This window comes from Corvus cornix, chromosome 14 (assembly GCF_000738735.6).
Source record: "Corvus cornix cornix isolate S_Up_H32 chromosome 14, ASM73873v5, whole genome shotgun sequence".
Classification (NCBI taxonomy): domain Eukaryota; kingdom Metazoa; phylum Chordata; class Aves; order Passeriformes; family Corvidae; genus Corvus; species Corvus cornix.
This window is the reverse complement of record NC_046344.1, coordinates 9,927,494-9,947,104: the sequence shown is the minus strand read 5'-3', so window position 1 is coordinate 9,947,104 and position 19,611 is coordinate 9,927,494. Positions and strand designations below refer to the sequence as shown.

The 19,611-nt window shown below is 37.3% G+C and overlaps 1 protein-coding gene across 2 annotated transcripts in view; it reads left to right on the top strand.

Annotated features, from left to right (window-relative positions):
• The window catches only part of PARN (poly(A)-specific ribonuclease), a 48,727-nt gene that overhangs the window by 21,243 nt on the left and 7,873 nt on the right, over nucleotides 1-19,611 (top strand). For both annotated transcript variants that reach the window (XM_039560389.1, XM_039560390.1), the window contains exons 19-22: nucleotides 220-275; nucleotides 3,845-3,931; nucleotides 8,210-8,284; nucleotides 18,501-18,690. In XM_039560389.1, coding sequence (XP_039416323.1) covers nucleotides 220-275; nucleotides 3,845-3,931; nucleotides 8,210-8,284; nucleotides 18,501-18,690 — 408 coding nt within the window. The remainder of the gene's footprint in view (nucleotides 1-219; nucleotides 276-3,844; nucleotides 3,932-8,209; nucleotides 8,285-18,500; nucleotides 18,691-19,611) is intronic.

Here is a 19,611-nt window from a genome sequence, read left to right as displayed (position 1 = left end):
TCTTGAATATGTAGAATTGCTGTCATGATGCCAAGTAACTTTTTGATTCTGGTTGTTAGCTAAGAGATTGGGCTTAGAGGGTCTGTTTGTTTTAACATAGCTTAAGATAAGTTTGGGATGGTTAATTCTGCTTTTTCATAAGAAACGTGAACAAACTATTAAAAGGAAAAGGTCTTCAGGCAGAAATTTGCTGATGGTTCTTTTCCATTTTGCTTCTAGGCTGTTTCTTATGAGAGTAATGGACATACCGTATCTCAATTTGGAAGGACCAGACTGTAAGTAGCTTCTTTCATTGTAAACTTAGTGCCATTCTGACAAACTTCCTGGAGGAGGAAGTGCAAAGATTAATTATGTATATCTAAAGAATGGATATCAGCATATCTATTAGCTGTATTTAGGCTATTAGCTACTTATGAAATGATTTCAATGTGTCTGCTCCTTTTTTTTTCTTTAACAAAACAGTAAACCCAGAAATTCTTCAACTTTGACCAGAGAATCTGCATTATAAAGGGGGTTGACGAGAACAAATTAAGTTGTTACTAAATGAGAGAGTTTGAAATTAGCAGCTTTATTGTTATTTGGGTAACTATTCTTATGTACTGTATCACATAAAAAGTGGGATCTTAACACTGTCCCCTCACCCCAACAGTAAATACAGGAGGTGTGTGTTCTAGTGAATAGAAAATGGTTCTGAAAATCTTGTGGCCACTTTGTTTCTCAAGTGATGTGCAGCAGTACCTCTCCTTGACTTCAACCTAAACATCAGAATTCTTTTGCCACATGGGATTAGGATAATGGAAAAATGTTACTTTAAAACATTTTTACATTTCAGGTTATTTCAGTTTACAAACCTGGAGCTGTAATTAGTTTATAATAATACGTTTAAATGCAAACAGATTTTACTAATCTGAATGTCCTTATACTATTATGGGATGTTTCATGATGAGGGGGAAAGCTTTGCATGAGTGTTCCCACTGATGCCTTGACTTAGGAGAATGTGGGGCCCTGGAGGTCAGTCTGGTCCTTGATTAGATAAAAGCTTCATTTTATATTGAGGAGTCAAATACACAATGTCTTGAAAATTATACCCATTTGGAAGCAATACTGATGTGGATACATTTTCCACTCCTTGCATCAGAAAGCTCAGACTGGAGTGTGACTCTGTTAGATGCCAGTGTAATAGTAACAGAATGCAGTTCTAGAGAGATGGAAGTAACTGTTGGAGAGAAAAATACATGCTGTAAGGGCATATATTTAATTTTAAATTCAGTTAGGTGGTGAGATCACTGAGCTCTGGCTCTGTTGGAATGGTAATCTAATTACATTGCATCTTCCTTCCCCAACTGTTGGATACTGAGTGGAAGAATGGGTAAATACTTTGGGTCATTGAGAGAATGCCAAAGCTACTAATTTGTAAAGATGCTACTTCCACTTGCTGGCCGACTTACAGGGTTGTTTTGATACTTTGCCAAGAAGGGCTGCCAAAAAAGAGTCTGCCTCTGAAAGTCTGTCTCTTTTATCTGAAAGCCACTCCTGTAGAACAGACTGATGCAGATGTTAGGGAGAACCTGAGCCAGCGAGGCTTTCTAAACCTCGAAACAGAAAGCACTTGTAGGGGGTGGCATGTTGGGCTGGCTGTTTTAGACACTTCTGTTGCTATTCTGAGATGGAAACACTACTGTAGGTTGAGGAAGCTGTCTGGTGGTTGTCTGCGGGGGACTGTTTTGCAGAGAAGCAAAGCCACCTAAAGAGTACAGCCATGTTTCTGTGGGAGGTGCACTTGGAGTCTATTTTTAAAAAAGAGATGAGGCACAGCTCACTGAGTGACTGTTGTAAGTTGTGTGTTTCTGTTTGTCAGGTAGTGAAATAGCAGGTTTGTGCAATTTTTCCTGAAATAATGGATTTCAATAACATATGCTAAGTTAAATAGTATTGAATATGTGAATTTCATCATCTTCTTTTGTTACCGTGTGTTAGAAACTCATTTAAAGGAATGAAGTTGCTGCGCAAAATGACTGCAAAGCAGAAAAGGAATCAAATAGTTTTCGCCCAAGGTAGAAGTTAGAGATTTTAACAGCAGATTCACAGTGAATTTAGGAATGAACAGATACAGAAATGTTAGGAATAGTTTCTTTTCTCTAATCAATATAAAAAGGCTGTAATATCTGAAACTGGAGTTGTTCATGCTGTGATTTCCTACTACTGGATTACAAATAATTAAACTTCGAGTTGCTCTCTGTTTAGTAAGCTGTGCAGCAATGAACTGATCTTCTGTTGCTTACGGGGTTTTGGTTTTTGAATTGCATAGTGCAAAAAAATTGAGGTTTTGTCTTTAAAAAATTTTGTGTCCTTTCTGTTTAAGTAGCAGATTTAGGGAACAGGATTTCACCTGTGCTCATGAAGGGATTGCTTTCCTTAATTACTTGTCTCTGTCCAGCCTGCCTGAGCTCTCAATGCTCATGTACACCTGTAATTTATTACTAGGGAGTTTATGGCCAGTTCAAGCTAACCCACTTGTTTAGGTGAAACAGATTAAATTATTTAGCAATAACAAGTGGTTGATGGTCTGATTTTGGACACCTGCTCTATGAATGAGATACATCTTGGAAAGCTCTCCAGTTTTAGTGCTGAAAGCTAAGGAGATCAGAAACTAGAAAAGTTTGTATTACAAAAAAATTCAGGAGGGTAAGTCGCTAGTTCATTCACTAAAATGAAAAACAGTCCCTATGTTGCTATACCAAAAGAAGAGAGAAGCTTTTCCTTAGACTGTTACCAGGTGGTCAGATTAAAATCTGATCACATCAAGCTGTGTGTAGTTAACCCTTGAGTTACCTTGAACAAACTGGAGCACTACAATGCGAAGTGGAGCACTCGACTTTAATGGTTCAGCCTCTGTTGTCCAATGTAAAACACCATGTAAGATTTGGCAATGTGTCGTACATTACAAGATAGATCTCTGCAGATACCTGGGGAGAGGCTTAATTAATGATCTGCAAATAGTTTTGTAGGAAAATGTAAAATATTTCAGTATCTTTGCCCCTGAAAATACAGTGTTCCACTTGTTTCTTTTTAAAATATGATAGGAATTCACAGGCTATAAAAGCTCACCTCTCTAGTGAAAGGAACTTCAGTTAGGAGAAGTGTGTAAGATATATAATAATAATGTGATAATTTCTGCTGTACTCTTACCTCTTCCAGCAGTTTGATTTGGTTTCTCTCTCTCAAGTTGACAAAGCTTAAAATGACTTTCAATATACCCTAAAGACTTCTGCATTTCTTTAGATGTTGGCCTTGATAAGCTGTCTTTTTTTCCTGGTGTAGTTTTGAGTAATAAGTTTTTGTAGTAGAAATAAAAAGTCAGTGTGTATATTCTAGCTTGTACCTAATACTACATGAAAACTGAGTTGAACATTTTCACAGGAAGTTTTTTATTGACAGAAAAATGGCAAAATTGAATCATTGCTAAGAATTTTTTAAAGGTGGAGCGTGAAGAGGCTGTTGATTTTTTTTTTTTTTTTTTTTTTTTTTTTCCCCCTTCTGTCCTTGAACTTGGTTTGATGCAAGGGATGGGAAGGACTAGTTTTGTGGGCATTTCCCCACTGCAGGAAATGCTGTTTCAATTCTTATACAGATGAGCTAGTAGGATTTAGTATGTCTTTCATGCCTAAGTGCACGCACATTCTTGCTGTGCCTTATCTAGTTGCATAAATCTTGGCCTGTTTTCTTATTTAAAAAGGAAACTGGAAAAAAAAAAGCTACATGACCGTGTTAGATGACTGTTCTAGGATATTCTAAAGATACTAGTAGTGACTCTTACTTTAACAAAAGCATTTTTGTTTTGTAGTGCAGCCAAAACGAGATAATGTTCTTCATGTTACTTTTCCCAAAGAGTGGAAGACTAGTGATCTATACCAGCTTTTTAGTGCCTTTGGTGAGTGATATAGTCTGTCTTTCTTTTTTGTTGTTGTTATTATTGACAAGTACTTCTGGTTTGTTTTGTTATTTTTAGTCTGTGGGTGCAGACTTACTCCTGGTGTACATAATGATGAATGTCTTTTTGTAATTTTTTAATGGTGTGGACTTTGTAGTGATGTGTTGAAAATTGTTGTTCTTATTAACTGCTCTTTAGAAATCTTTATGTGGTGCTTTTTGAATATATTGTGGATCTTTTATCCTTTTATTTACAGCCTCTCCTGAAAGGAGGTAAGAGTTTATATAGGTGGATAAAGGAAATGGGGATTGGTGTGAGGCAGAGCGAGGCTTTAGGAATAAGGTTCATCCTGCAGTCTGCATAAAACCAAACTCCAGGATGTGTGAGTCTAGGCAAGCAAGCAAGCTTGAAAATAACCAATTTTTCAATACTGTGAACAGCACCCAAGCCAGAAGAAACAGCAGAAAGGGTATTTCATAACTGAGGACCAGTAGTTGTGGTGTTGCTCTACTAAGTATAAAATGTAGGGACTTGGGGAGCTGAACTAATTGATGGTGGTCTTCTGCTCCTTACTCTTGTGGCTTTGTACTACGTGCACATTCTCTGGACCTGTATAAAACTCCCTCAGTTCTTTCTGACCATTTCATCTTCACTGCAGCAGGGGCCGGTGTAGTAGATAGAATTTAATAGTCCCGACTGGGAAATGTAGAATGTGAGAATGTAGAAATGACAGGAATTCTCCCGGAGCTGCCGTTCCGGGATGAGAACATCGTTTGGACCGAATTTCCATGGGTTTTCAACCACTCAGTTCCCCGGCTTTCCCTGTGTCAGGGGACGCGCACCGCCGCCAGGGGGCGCACTTGCCCACCGCGGAATGCTCGGTCTGGGAATTGTCAATTCTCGCACTTCTCCAGATTTTAGAGCCGAATGTTTTCATATTTCTATTTACAAACTCCAGGTTCGATAATTACTCAATATTGTTGTTTAGGTCTAATTGCCATGGCGTCTCAAAACAAACTGCAGGTTATTCCTTCCAAAATTCTGGAATACAGAAGGTACCCATGCTTTTCCAGTTGTAGGTGGTCAGGGGCAGAGTGGAGCAGCATGAGGTTCAGTGATTTGCCAAAAGCAAAAAAAAAAAAAGGCAGTAAGAGACATGAATTATCCTAATATATTACATCAGTTTAAAAAAGGTGTTTTAAAATCAAGCAGTATTAATCGAATTTTACAGAAGAATTATTTTAGAATTAATTGAGGCAAAGTTATAATCTTCCATGAAGCTTCTAATGAAAGCAATGAAACAGCTGAAATGGCTGCAGTGTCACACTTGGAACTGGTTTACTTTTGCTACTCTAGAAGGGGTGTTCATGATTCTGAAATCCTTCAGGACTGCCTGCATACCAAATGGACACCTGTTCATGCAAGATGTTTTTATAGTCTCAGGGGTGAATGTAGTTTCACTGTACAAGTACTTGCAGCACTATGCAGTCTCTTAGAACACTTTAGAATCTTAAATTGGTGTTGTTTATTTGGTCATGCTGATGTGAAATATGAAGTAATTAAAATATGATTTGCTAGAATACAGCTTTAATGTATAGCCTTCACTTCTACTTAAATGAATGTCTTTGGGCTTTTAATTGAAACTCATATTATCAAAGTATTATAAAAGCTACTGCTTAATTACCAGTAAAAGCCATGTAGGAAATGTATTAGAACTGAATATAAAAAGGAAAATGCTTCAGTGATGTAATCCATCAGTATAATTTTATTCTGTGGATTTAATCTTGTTTGCATGTTTGAGTTGATATATAGAGAATTTTCATATTTATTTATAGAAGAAATATATGTTACTTGCACCTTCATGTCGTAGTCTGCCAGTGGCATTCTGCAAAGTATTGAAGACTCTTGATGTATTCTAGAAGTGCAGAGAGAGAAGTTTCTTGGTTTATTTCTCTAGAGCTGGTATTCCATTACATTGCTGTCCATGGCTTAACTGGACTGGCCTTGCAGTGAGCTGGCACGGGGCTCTAGTGATTGCTAAATATTGTACTGCAGGTACAGATGCATTTGCTTTCCAGGTCTTTATTTGCATTTCACCATACTTTTGAAATGCACAATATTTACTGAGTGCTTAGCAGCATTGCCGAATGATTTAATTTACTAATTTTATCTCTCCTAAATTCTTACTTCTTAATAATGATGAATCATGGCATAGTCTGAAGAGAGCATCTCTTAAGCATGGAGAGTTGCATAAGAGCATTTGTTGTGGTTCACTTCAGATTGTAACTCAGTGTCTGCTATTTAATGTTTGACTTTCTTTAAATTCTGTATTTAAAATGTATAAATATGAGTACAAAGGCACCATATGTTGGCAGGCATTGAAACCCTCTATTAGCCAAAAATACAAAGTCAGGGGTCATATAGAGAGTAGCAGCCTTTCTGCGACAATGAATAAGGATCTGATACTGAAATGATGTGCCACCAATAGGTTGGATTTTTATTAATTTATTTTTATTTGGTACTTAGTGAAAATATGGATGCTAAAGTCCAATTGAATAGTAGCTGAATTCCTTTAGGAGGTTTTTTTTTTCGTCTGTCACTGATGTTCTTTCTTATTTTTCACTGAGGGCACAATTGCAAGATATTCAGGAGAGTTTTTCTTTCTGATCTTTTTCAGTCCGCTCAGGTAGATTGAAATTAATTAACTGTATATATAGGAAAGGGACACAATCTGAACAGCACTTCTGTGTTCCAGAGTTATAACAGAATATGGTCTCAGATGTCTCAAATAATTGTTTAGAAAATTTTATAATTAGTAATACAGAAATGGAGAACTTGATACATGAAGAATTTTGGAGCAATGACTTGTCAATGCATGTGGAGCAATATGAATTTGTACAGTAATTTCTGTCCTGTAAGGGAAGCTCAGTGTCAGGGTCCTGCCAAATGCACTACAGTTTTGAGCTGCAGTCCTGAGTCAGATCAGGCTTTCCTTGTATTGTGAAAGTTAGTGTCCTGCCAAAAGGATGTTCTCCCTACAGTAAAGACCCTTACCCATAGGCAGCAAAGTTCTATGTTCTTCAAAGACAGAACTATTAGAAATTGAATTTATGTACCCTAAAAAATGTTTAAAGAAATTCTAACTTCATGGTGTAGGCTCATCTTGATATCACCCTTAGCCCTTCAGTACAGGGAGATGTCAGAAACCATACTGAATTAATTATGGTTTTGGCAATGATCAAAATGATTATAACTTAAACTCCTAAATAGCTGGCTACTCAAATGTATAGCATGTGAACGAAATCTATCTAGGCTTTTATTTTCTTATAATTAGAAAATCTGTTTATAATCTGGCTGGATTTCAGAAGAGACTTCTATAACCTTGTAACCTGTAGACTAAATTAGATTTCAATAGATTAAACAACTGAGAATAAATGTATTTTAAGCCCTTTTGCATCATTGTTCTTAACCTTGTAATGTCTGAAGGTTAAATGGTGGTGTAACATTATATATAACTTGATTTTTCTAGTCTACATGAAAAAAAGGCACCAATTTTCAATATGTGACTTGTACTAACAGTAAAGCACTTAGATAAGGACAGGAGATGTAAATGGATTTCAGACCTTGTGTCTGGAATGGGAATCCTTTCCTCTGCTTTTGTTTGATTATGAGCTCTTTTAGTGCTAGTGCCATTCACATAGAAAAGGCACTAACGCTTGATGAATAGAGGAACTTATTTCCAGTCACTGTTCCATTGTAACAGCTTCCAAATGAGGTCCATGATTTTGTGCATTTGTCCTCATATTGACTCAAATTAAGTTTTTATTTCACATCCAGGAAATGATGTATAGTGGAATTCAAACAAACCAGTGTTTGAAGATTTAGTGTCCCAATACTGGAGTTCTCTGTTGATGTGATCAGTCTTCTACCTACTACCAGCTGCTTGACTGGAATTTATCATCACTCAAAGAGCTGTTATTTATTTGAGTAAAGGGCTGAAATTCCCAGAAAATGTCTTCAATTTATTTAGTAGAATTATATAGAAGCCATGAAGGGAGGATGGGAGGGTCTGAGGGTGTACAGGATGCACGTGCAGCCCTAATTTTCTGAACAGTTCCAGGCCCTTGTGCAACTGGGTGTGAACTACACACCTATGGACAAAAGCCTGAGGTGCAAGTTACTCTTAGTTGGCTCTTTTATGTCATGGCACATCAGATAAAAATCTGTGACTGAGTCTAAAATAAAAATGGTCATAATAATTTCTTCTGCTTTTTCTAGGTAACATTCAGGTTTCATGGATTGATGATACATCAGCATTTGTTTCATTGAGCCAGCCAGAGCAAGTACAAATAGGTAAGTGTTACTGAATTTACTTTAGCATTAAGACTTTAGCTGGCTCCTGCAGAATGCTCTGAGCCAGCAGGGTCTGTGACTCTGATGGCAAAACCACTGACTTGCTTGGAGGAACTGGACTTCCATAGCAGTAGCACATGTGTGGCAGCAAAGACAAGCCCAGACTGGACTTGGATGAGATTTTTGTGTTTCATTCCATGATCCTCCAAGTACCTGAACCTGTAGGTAGAGTAGTCCTGGTTTCTTCATTTGGTGCAGTATTTATTGAGGTTTTTTACTGTTACTTTGCACAGAGTAGAACTATCAAAGTCTTTTGTGGTCTATGGCTCCAAATACCCTTTGGACTGATGGACATTTAGTTTGGTTTATATTTGCAAAGAACAAAAGCAGTGAGAAGCCTTTTGATGCATTGTAGAACACATGCAAAATAATAGTGTCCGAAGAGCATGGACTGCTAATGTGCTTACAGTCTGTGTATGAACAATGTGCAATCTCTCCAGACCTAAGTTTTTAAATTTTTATTTAAACATTTGAAAATATTACTATTAGTTATGTGGGAGGACAGTCTTTTTGGTGTGTGTGGGTTTTAGGTTGGGTTTATTTGTGGTTTGGGGCTTTTATGTTGTTTTGGGGGTGGTTTATTTGTGTTTCGGGATGGGGTTCTTTAAAGATATTTGATTGACTGTAGTTGAATCCACAAGCTCTGTAGTTTCTGTAGTTTTTTGTAGTTCTTTTGGGTATATATTTGAGTACTGACCCATACGCTTATTTCAGGGAGCACTGGCTGGAAGTAGGCCATTACAGATGATCCATGTGGGATATGTTCTGGTGATGTTATCCCCACTTGCTGAAACACTTGCACCCAATGCTGTGGAGCCAGTGAGAACAGCAATATATGTAGCACTTCTGATTAACTGGCTGAAGTCTTGTTGCACTTAAGAGCTATACAGAAAGAATTCCCATGATTAAGTTCTAAAAAGGAATAAAACAGATTAGAAAACCCCACTGAGTTGACCATCATCTATTCTTACTAAGCTCAAATAGAGAAGCTTTCAGGGTCTGGATGCACAATCAGTGCATCTCTCTAATTCCTTATTAACATCCTGGGAGTGTTTATCGTACTTCCTAATACATTCCTAGCTCTGCAGAGGATTTTGAGAGCTCACCAGCAGCCTCCTTACAGCAGTTGCTCCATAGCAGCAAGAGTCATCGTTTCTTCATCTACATATAGATGTAAGAATGTTATAACTTCCAATGAGAAGTTCCAGATAAAGAATTATGTCAAATAAAGCCTTCCTAGATGGTGCTACAGTAAATTTGCCATTGCTGTCACCTCAGTTACTTAGCCATTGTGTAAATGCTTGGCATATACATTATCACCACTACTTTTTTTGTTGTTATTTTTCTGTTGTTTGGCTTGGTTTTGTTTTTTTTCTTGTTTTCATTATAGCAGCTACATATTTTGGAAAAAACTGAATGTCTACAAAATACTGAAACTGAATCTTTCTGGCACTGTTCTGTGTCTTTTTTTCTGTTTTGACAAACAGGGAGGCTTCTTCTGTGGCCTGTGTGCTGGGAAACGTTATTTGTTTGAAAGCTCAAGTGATTATAGTCTTTCATAGGTTTTTATGAAATTGGGTTAGTGGAAGCTCATATACTGAAAGCAGTGAGCCAACCAAGCTGATAAACTATAGCAACCTCAATTACCAAAAATTGTGTGATTTTTACTGTAAAATTGCTTAAAATTCTTGGTATTTTGTTGGCTTGGGGTTTTTTTTCTGTAATAAATACATCATAAAATCAATTTTGTTATTCCATTTCCTGATCTTAAATTCTTTAATGAATTGTTTAGGTAATAAAAGTCACTGTTTGTATTTGTGATTTAGCGAGATGTGCTTAAGTGAAGAACCTAGGAAAAACTAATAATGTGGCCAGTTTATTAACCTGTTTATATAAATGTCTGCATCTTCTGGACTTTATAAAAAGCCTTGGGGGCCTGTGAAACAATATGAATACAAGGCAAGATGTTGCTACAGGTGTGCTTCTATGCTTACCTCTTAGAGAGGTTTCTGACTTTGAGCTGGTATTAATACATATAGTTAAGAAAACATGAGTGCAACAAAAACATCTGTGGGACATAAATGGATCAAGGACATGAAGAGTGTATGGAAGTTTCCCCTAAAGTGTTCAGATTTCCATAATAGATGAGTCTTAAGCACTGTAAAAACATCCAGACTTACTTTGCATCTTTATAATAAGGAACTGGTGTGTGAAAAAGCAACGAAAATGGGACTGGTTTTGTAATTATCTGCATGGAGCGTTAAGTGATTCTGGGTCTATCAGATTCTGAAACCCAGTTCATACCTGGGAGGTGTCTTTACTTCTCTGTTGCAGCAGTGATCAAATACTGGATATTTGTCTGAACTAACATAAAGTTAGAGACTTGAACAGCAGCTCGTTTAAAGACTGATCTGCTGTCCTCCCTTGATGTGCATGCTCAAGATAACCAGTTAGTGAATCTACCTGGTTTCTTAACAATTTATCTCCAATGCCTTTTAATTTTATTCAGCTTCATAGATGTTACAAGACAACTTGAAATATGATTTGTCTCTACTACTAGTTTTGTGTAACTGTATCTAAGGGTAGTATTGAAATTGTGATAGTTGTCTTTCATATTTCAAATAATTAATTATCATGCTTAACCTTTAGCAGACCTCTCAAAATGTGGCACTTTGCATAAGCTGTTTCTGCTATGCTATGCTGTTGCTGTTGCTTCTAACTCCCCTGGCTTCAGTATTTTAAATGGGCTAAAAACTTCTTCATCAGTACCCTGGGAATGTATTGGATTTCTCACAGATTCAAAAATCCGGTTTGAGTGTGTAGGGAATAAAATGTATCTCTTCATCCCCCAGTGCTCTTTAAAACAATGTTCCTGAGTTAGGTAATATCATGGATGGTAACCATTAAAACCTAGTCCAAAACTGATTGATATAACATTGGTCCATTAGATTTTCTATTTATGAAATATACATTTGATTAGCTGAATTCAGCTAATAAGCAGCTCCTCAAATTTCATGTGGTAATCAGTAGTGTTTATGTGGCCAGGGAGAATATGCATTCCAATTTTTTAATTGTTAAAGTGTTACCCTGAAGGACCTATGAATCTTTCATAATATAGAAAGACTTGTTTCCTCTTCCACTTATTTTCCTCTGAAAAACTAAGTAGGGAAAAGGGCAGTATTTTTATGGGCAATTTTGGAGCTGCTTCTAACTTTCCAACTGAATATGGCATGCTTAAAACGCACAAACCAGAAGCCTTGGGAAACAAGAGTCAAATGCCTTAAACTTCTCATTTTGCTGCTTATAGTAATGTCCAAGAATCTTCACTTTATTTGGTTATTCATGCACTCACACATTGGCAGTCTCTCCGATTTATTATGCATAGAAAAGGTTTGTCCTTGTATAAAATCATATTGCTCTCTATAGCTTGAAGTGGAAGCTGCAGCCTGACAAATGCAAGGGAACAGTTGCACAGTCACCCTGCTGTGCCTGTCTGTGCCAGCTGGACCTGATCCTTGCCAGGGGAAGGTTCTTGGCTTCCAGTGGGCTCTGTGTCACTCTTACTGTTGGACTGCCACAATGTCATCTTAAAGCCAGTAACAGGTTAATGACAGTGGCGGTTTAAATGGCTCTAATTTGTCTAGCTTTTTGCAATATGCTGTGCTGTAAACTGATTTCCAGGCTACAAGCACCTGAAAACTATAATGGGCAGTAAACACAATCTATGTTCTGTTGGGATTTGCTGTTCAAAGTAGGTAGTTAAAAGGAATTGATTAAATGGTTGATAGTCCTTTAGTTGGACATCTGGGAGACAAAACTTTCTGTTGCCAAGTTGCACTGCAAGTGGTCTCAGCATTTCTGTCAAATGTGAAGCACATACTTGTGAAGTGTGTGGTAAAAGATAAACACTGTGCACTCTTAGAGCTGATGAACACAAGAAACTTCAGAACTAACTTTTGGCTTACAACTTCTGGCTCTTAAGATTCCTGTCTTGCTAGATAAGTTTGCCTTTGGATTCTGTTCAGCTTTGTGTGTTTATAAAGTTGGCCTTTCATTTGGAGAGGTTTATATGGAGTAAGTGCTGTTTCAATGATCCTGTGACTTACAAGGGTCTAGACTTCATCCAAATAGTCTGGAAATGGTGGGAAAAATGGGAGAGACTTCAGCTTGTCTTAACTGTCAAGTAAGCCCAGTATTTTATCTTAATGAATAAGTTGGTATAACCTGAAGTATTTGTGTTTCAACCACTTCAGCCCCTCAACTGTTCTGTGCAGTTAACTTTGAGAGTCCTTAGTGAATGCTTTGAATCGATGTTAAGCTCTTGTTTTTCATGGTTTCCTTGAATTTTGTTGTCATCCAACTTCGACTGTTCAGGTTGCTGGTCTAAAAAGAACCTTGATAGACTCTTAAAGGGAGGTTCCTGTAGATGTCTTTGCGCTTGTGGAGTCTTTATAGGCCATCTAAAATGTACTCTTAAAAACCACTGGTACTTGGAATGGGTTAATTTTTAAAACATGGGCAAGTCTTATAAATATGTTTAAAGTTTTAAAGTGCTTGAAAATAAAATTGGGCTTCTGAGACATTTTACATGATTATATGTTAATGAAAATAATGGACAAATTTATCAATGGTACCTCAAAAATACACCTCAATTATTTTCTGTTAGCAGCCAACACTTGCACTTAATTCCCTTTACCTAAGGCTTAGGTGCAGTTTAATAATATCTCTATTTTCATTATGAATAACTTCTGCAGTATTTTAAGACCACTGGTTCAACTTTGAAGTAATTTTAACCTGAGAATCTTCCTGAGAATGTGTTTCTTGCTGTTTTAAAATGCAGTAAATATACTTAACCTGAAATTTTAAATACATATGGAAAGCAACTGCTTGTCATAAATGGCAAGCATTGAAGTAATGTTAAGTTATTCCATGTGTTGGTGCCCTGATACATGAGCTCATATAGAATTTAGTGTGTGCAGGATATCTTCTTCCTCTCGGCATTGAGAAGCCCAGTGCATTCAGACAGCAGGGGAGCAATGGACTAAAGCAGGTGCAGCAGCTGGAATTGTGACTGCCTTTCAGTGATTTGTGTTTAAATCGTTAATCTTTCTGAACTTCTGAGTTTCTCAGACAGGGCTGGACTTTATGGTTTATTAGTGTTCTCTGAGGTTTACTATAGAGCCTTTTATTTAGCATGAGTGCTTACCACCACAGTTTAAATATCTAAAAAGTATTTTGAGATTGTGTGTGTATCAGTCCCTCCTCACTGAATTTGGGGAAAGTGCACATAGTAGATTCTGTATTACCCAAAGTCTGAAAAATTACATTTCATATGACTGTGTACTCAGCAATAAGTTAATGTGAAATTCATGCCAGATACATTCTGAGGGGAGGTTATAGCCAGGTGAGGGTTGGTCTCTTCTCCCAGGTAACAAGCGATAGAACAAGGGGAAATGGCCTCCAGATGCACCAGGAGAGGTTTAGGTTGGATATTAGGGGAAATTTCTTAACTGAAAGTGTTGTCAAGCATTGGAACAGGCTGCCCAGGGAAGCAGTGGAGTCACCATCCCTGGAGGTATTTAAAAGAGTGGGACCAGGTGGTTTGGAGCAGTGGCTAGGGAGCAAAGCACAGGGTACTCCCATTTGGTACCAAGGTGAAATCAGCTGTGGGGCCAGACTGTGCCCATTTCTGTGTGAAAGTCCTGCAGGTCTGAGCTCTCTGAGCTTTGAGTAATAATAGACATGGAGAATTTCTGACTAGAATGGAAATGTTCTAAACACATTACGCTTTTAATTTGTAGGTTCACAGATATGAACACTTCACTAGCAATCCTGGGAGTAAAAATTTTCTAGTGTTTATTTAAAATCATTTCTGTAGTGGATGCAGGGATTGAGATGTGGTGAATTTCAGCTTGTGGTGTTCAGGAATCTCAACTGCAGCAGGAAAATGAATTACTGAATTACAGTGGAACCTGTGGTATAAATCATATTAGAGATAGCTATTTTACAACATCCAGCACTACTGATGTGATATTAAGAGGACAGATTATAGACTTGCCTTTAAGGCACCTGCAGCCGTATTTTTTTCTCATCAGCTAATAAATAAACAAAACAAACAAAAAACCACCCCAAACCCCAAATGCCCTTTGTCCTCCGTAAGTTCGAACAGGGCTTTTTCTTAACATTGGAAGTCTTGTGACTGCCTTTTCGTTTGATTTGGATTTTTTGAAATGAGTTGAAACAAAAGCTGTGAAATGTATTAATTACTGAGGTAATTAGCAGGGTGCAAAGGTTAAGTAGCTTGAATTCTTTCGGTAATTAAATAACTTCATCTGTAAGGGAGTTAAAGTCCTTTAGAACAATCTACATACATGTGCATAGCATGAAATGTCTCAGTGGACTTACACTATCATCTCTCTTCTTTGTTGAGGGAAATATTTTAAGTTTAAGCATTGCATAAGGATCCTTCCTCTTTCTTTGGCATGCTTTGTACTTAGTACTTTATCTTTCTTCTGTAAAACCATTTTCTTTCAGACTACCTGTCCATTTTCCCCTGTTATCCAGCATGGAGGTTTAAAGCCTCATTTTGGTTTGCTGTCTAGCTTGCCATCCTCCTTTGCAAGGTGAAGAGCTGCTTTGTCACTGCATTAATACTGCTCCTTGCTCTGCATTCAGATACCAAGAGAGATGACCACCTTTGTACAACACTATTTTTTAGGCACCTTCAATCTTAAACTGATACAGGAGAGGAAAACAAAGGGATAAGCAGCACCATGTACAAATTGGTGTTACCAGTTTGGGTACAGCCTGCAGATAGTTCCTATTATCAAGTATACTTAAGAGACTCTGGTCTAACTAATTAGTCATGTGTGTTGACATTTTGATGCCTTGCAGCAGAAATTGTCCAGGTATGCTTGAAAGACTGAAAACTGTATATAGGCTAACAAAAAGGGCCATTAATATTACAATGACAATTTCACTAATATTTAACATAATGTAGTTGAATTCTGCTTATGCCTTGATAATGTCCACGGTTATGTGATCATGTACTGTTTCTTTAGGATTTATGGCTTCTCTGGGAATATGTTTGTACATTTGCTGTGGAGGAGCTCAGCCCTGAATGTTCTATAGGGGACACTTTAATTCCATTTAGGTTAATTAAAAAGATGCCTTCTAATTTGGGATCTTGAGTCTTCTGCTTTCTGTGTATAAAATAGGCACACAGCACTGCTGCTTCCACTCCTGAGTTTTACTTTGAAATAGTGGACTATACATGTGCACTTTTGTCATCATGGCAAGCATCATGATTGTTACATGGCATGAATAGCCCTAGTAGTCAATAAATAAGGCTGTGGAACCATACAGTGAGTATTGAGAGTAAAACAAAACACTAACTTAGCTACTCACTAATTTCACACTGTTGCTCTGGCTGCGGCAATGGTCCCATGTTTTAAGTAGAACATGATCAGATAAGATTAATGCAGCATCGATACAGAGGTCACTTAAAGGCTTCACAGGTGAAATTTTACTTCAGTATTTCATAAGCTTAAGTGTTTAGTATTGCAGCCTTAATCTGTATAGCTCTGTGTGTTTATTGTATTTGTATATTGTGGCTTTTTCTTTTACCTACACAGTTCACCAACATATTTGTCTATTTATTAAGAGGCTTAATATTGTCAGTGTCCATCTGTCAGGATGTTGCTCTGCATAAAAGCAAGGACTTGGCAAAAGGGTATCTTTGTACACATTCCTTTTGGACCACTCAATGACGGTCAGCCTGTTCAATGTCTTCCCTAGTAACAAGGGAAGGTGCCATCCTCTAGAAATGCTTTTCCTAAAATAATTTGCAATTACTGTTATTCTGCTATGAGACACAAACTTTAGGGCTGCAAGTAATGTGAAATGGCAGCCATGTGGTGTTGGTAACTAGGTCAGGTTTCTCACAGAAAGATTTTTCTCATCTCTTACAATTTAAGGAAATAAGTAAATAGCCCCCCTGAGTTCTCTTCAGCTTTTTAGAACTCACAGAGCATTCTAGCAATGCATTTCTTCTGCTGGGAGTGCAGAACGACGTAACTGTATTTGCTTTGTTAGGCAATATGGACAGCATTTATCAAAAAAGTATCAGCAAATGTATTAAACTCATACAGGGAGCTGCTCTTTAATTCAAGACCATGAGAGATTTATTTATTTGTGTGGCTCCTTAGACTTCTCCATATGCCTTCATTTCAGTTGTTCAATGATGAAACAATTTATTCAGCACATAACTTTTTATATCGAATATATATGTTATATATGTATATACATATATTTGTGTGTGTATGTGCCATAAGAATGGATTGCTGCAAAATACATGCCATATTTCAAGAAAGCAGGGTTGTCTTTGTTGAAAAATACTGACTCTTGCACAGATTTATTTTAGAATTACCTTTAGGCCTCAAATGATTTGGTTTGGTTTTTTTCCTAAAAAAGGGCTGAGTTTGTTGGGAAATTAAATGGCAGACCCATAACTTTGGTTCATAGCTTGTAGCAAAACAAATAATGTTATTGTGTTTTAACAAATGAGTATGTATCAGATGATCCATGGTAACTTTGTGCTTGATTTTAGCAAGTAAAAACATGCTTGAGTTTAACTAAACAAATTTTACCCTGAGGAATGTCAGCTGGCATGGAGTAAACTCCAGTGAGCCTTATTAATTCATTCATGATGCCTGCAGCATAACTTCATGGGCAATAAATACTGTCCTAATTCTTACAGATCCTGTAACTTCACAGTTCAAAACAAATAGAAGGGGGGTGAGAGGAGGTATGTCTGACACTTGTTGGTTAGTGCAACAATCTCATGGGACTGTTAATCATAACTACTGATACCTGTACTTGGAATTAAAAGTAAATAGACAACACTCTTGCCTGGTTTTATGTGCATTACAGACACTGAACAGCAGCATCTATATACCATAACTCATTTCACTGTAACACAGCAAATATACAGAATAGATGATCCATCCTGAAAGAGGAGAAAAAAGCACGTACTTCCATCCTCCTCACTTTTTCTGAAATTTGATGTTGGAGCTTGCCATTTCATTTGCACCAGACGTAGCACAGAATACCTGTATTTCAAACAGCTCAGCTAGAATCCAAAAGTTGGATATGCATCTGAAATTGCTCAAAAAAAATTGAAAGTGCATAATAATATCAGGATTTTGTCTCCACTACAATTGCAGTATTTTAAAATGTGCAAAAAAACAATCTGAGGTTTGGGGTGGTTTGTTTTGTTTTACATTTAAACTGGTTTACTGGTTGGTTTACAATACTTTCTTTCAGAGAGCTAGGCTGAAAGCAGCAGAAGACACCAGTTGACTGTCAGTTTAATTTGCTGATTCATCTGTTACAGGGATGGCATCAGGCCAGAGCTTGGCTCACAGACTAAAGGCTGAGAGCTGTGAAGATGCTGGGACTTGAAGGAATGTTGTTAAATTGTTACTGAGTGGAGGCAGTGAAAGTTTTTGTCTTTAGTTTTGAAGTGCTTCTAATTTTGCATTGACAGAAATCTTTCTACCTTGAACTTGCAGTCTTTTTTAGTTGAAGGGAGATCAGACATCAGAAAGATACAAGGATGGAACAGCTGGCTATTAGTTAAGTGCTTCTTCCATGGATATCTTGTGCAACCAAAAATGCAGCTCAAATAAGCTTATGTTTCACAGCAATCAAACAGAGTTTTGGCAAAGGCTTTGCAAATGTCGTCTTTTCCTGGCAGACTTGCAAAATAAACCTGCTGGGTTAAGTAATGAGACTAAAAGGGAAAAAATCCTGGAAATCTTTTCTTGCCAACAAGCAATCTGGAAGAGGGTTACGACTGAAGAATTGATAGTTTCTAATTTAAAAGAAACGTCTTAAGCAGATTTAACTCTTTTTGCACAAAGTCTGACTTTGAGAAGAGCTTTGAGCATCTAATTCAGAGAGAGTGACTTTTGGAGAGCATGGCATTTTGGGTTTGTTTTGGTTTGTTTTTTAATTGCTAACAATGGAACTAAAAAGTGTTTTATGAACAGAACAAATAGCTTGCAGCCTTCTGCTTTTCAAAACAAGTTATTTCAGGAGAGGGCATGCTGTCATTTAAGTGTTTTGTATATAACATCATCCTTCTTCTCCATAGCTGTAAACACCAGCCGGTATGCTGAAAGTTATAGGATCCAGACATATGCAGAATATGTGGAGAAAAAACATGAAGAAAAACAGGCCAAGAGAAAATGTACAGAAGATAGTTGGAAGGAGATGGAGAGGAAGAGGTTAAAAACCCAGTGCACACCTTACGTTTCCCCGAGTCGATACTACTGTGTTAACAGGTGAGATGTCTGTGCTGCCAGCTCATGTTCTTACTGCACTTCTATTCAAAATCTAACAATTTTCAGGTAGTTCTTAACTAACGCAGGACACTTTTCTGTATGTATTTCTTTGCATATAAATCAGTAGTGGTGTATCAGCTATCACAAGATTATAGGTAAAGGAACAGAGGGAATTTCATCACAAATGTGGTTAAACAGATTTCTAAATTCTGGTATCTTGAGGGCAGGTTGCATCACAGCTTCTGAGCTTGATGTAGCAGCACCATTTCGTATAACCAAAATAAAAAAATTATTTTCTTTATTCATATGGCACTTGTAGATGGCTTGTGTCATGTGGATACTTAGCTGTCATCATATATCCTTGTAAAGACCATGTTGGTTTTGGACTTTCTGTGGTGATAATAGTGCCACAAAGAAGGGTATAAATTCCCTTCTAGAGCAGTCCTGATGAAGTTGTCCATATGCTTCAGAAACAGGATAGCAAATGATGATACTTGCATGGTGTTAAACTTCTAGTATAAAACTTGAAAAAGGTTTTAGTTCATTATTTAGGGGCAAAATTAAGTCAGGACATGTCACTTTTGGTTCTGGTACAGTATGTTTCCTGTGTTGCTGTGTGTATTTCTTGTTCCATTTTTACTTTCTGATATTAATGACAGGTTTTGGATATGATGGTAACAGGTAGCTTTTTTCTCAGTCATCTGTGTAGCTGAGCATGTGAAGAGTTTTTCAGTGTTAATATGATTGTATAAATAACCCATCAAGTTATTGCCATTCTTCCCCCCTCCCTTCTCCTGCACTGTCCCCCCAGTTCCATCAATTCTATATGAGAATTAGTTTAAGTAGAGTGTATAAGTTACATTTCTCTAAGCTTATGTTTTGGTTTCGTTTGGGGGGGGTTTGTTTCTCCTTTTCTTCCCT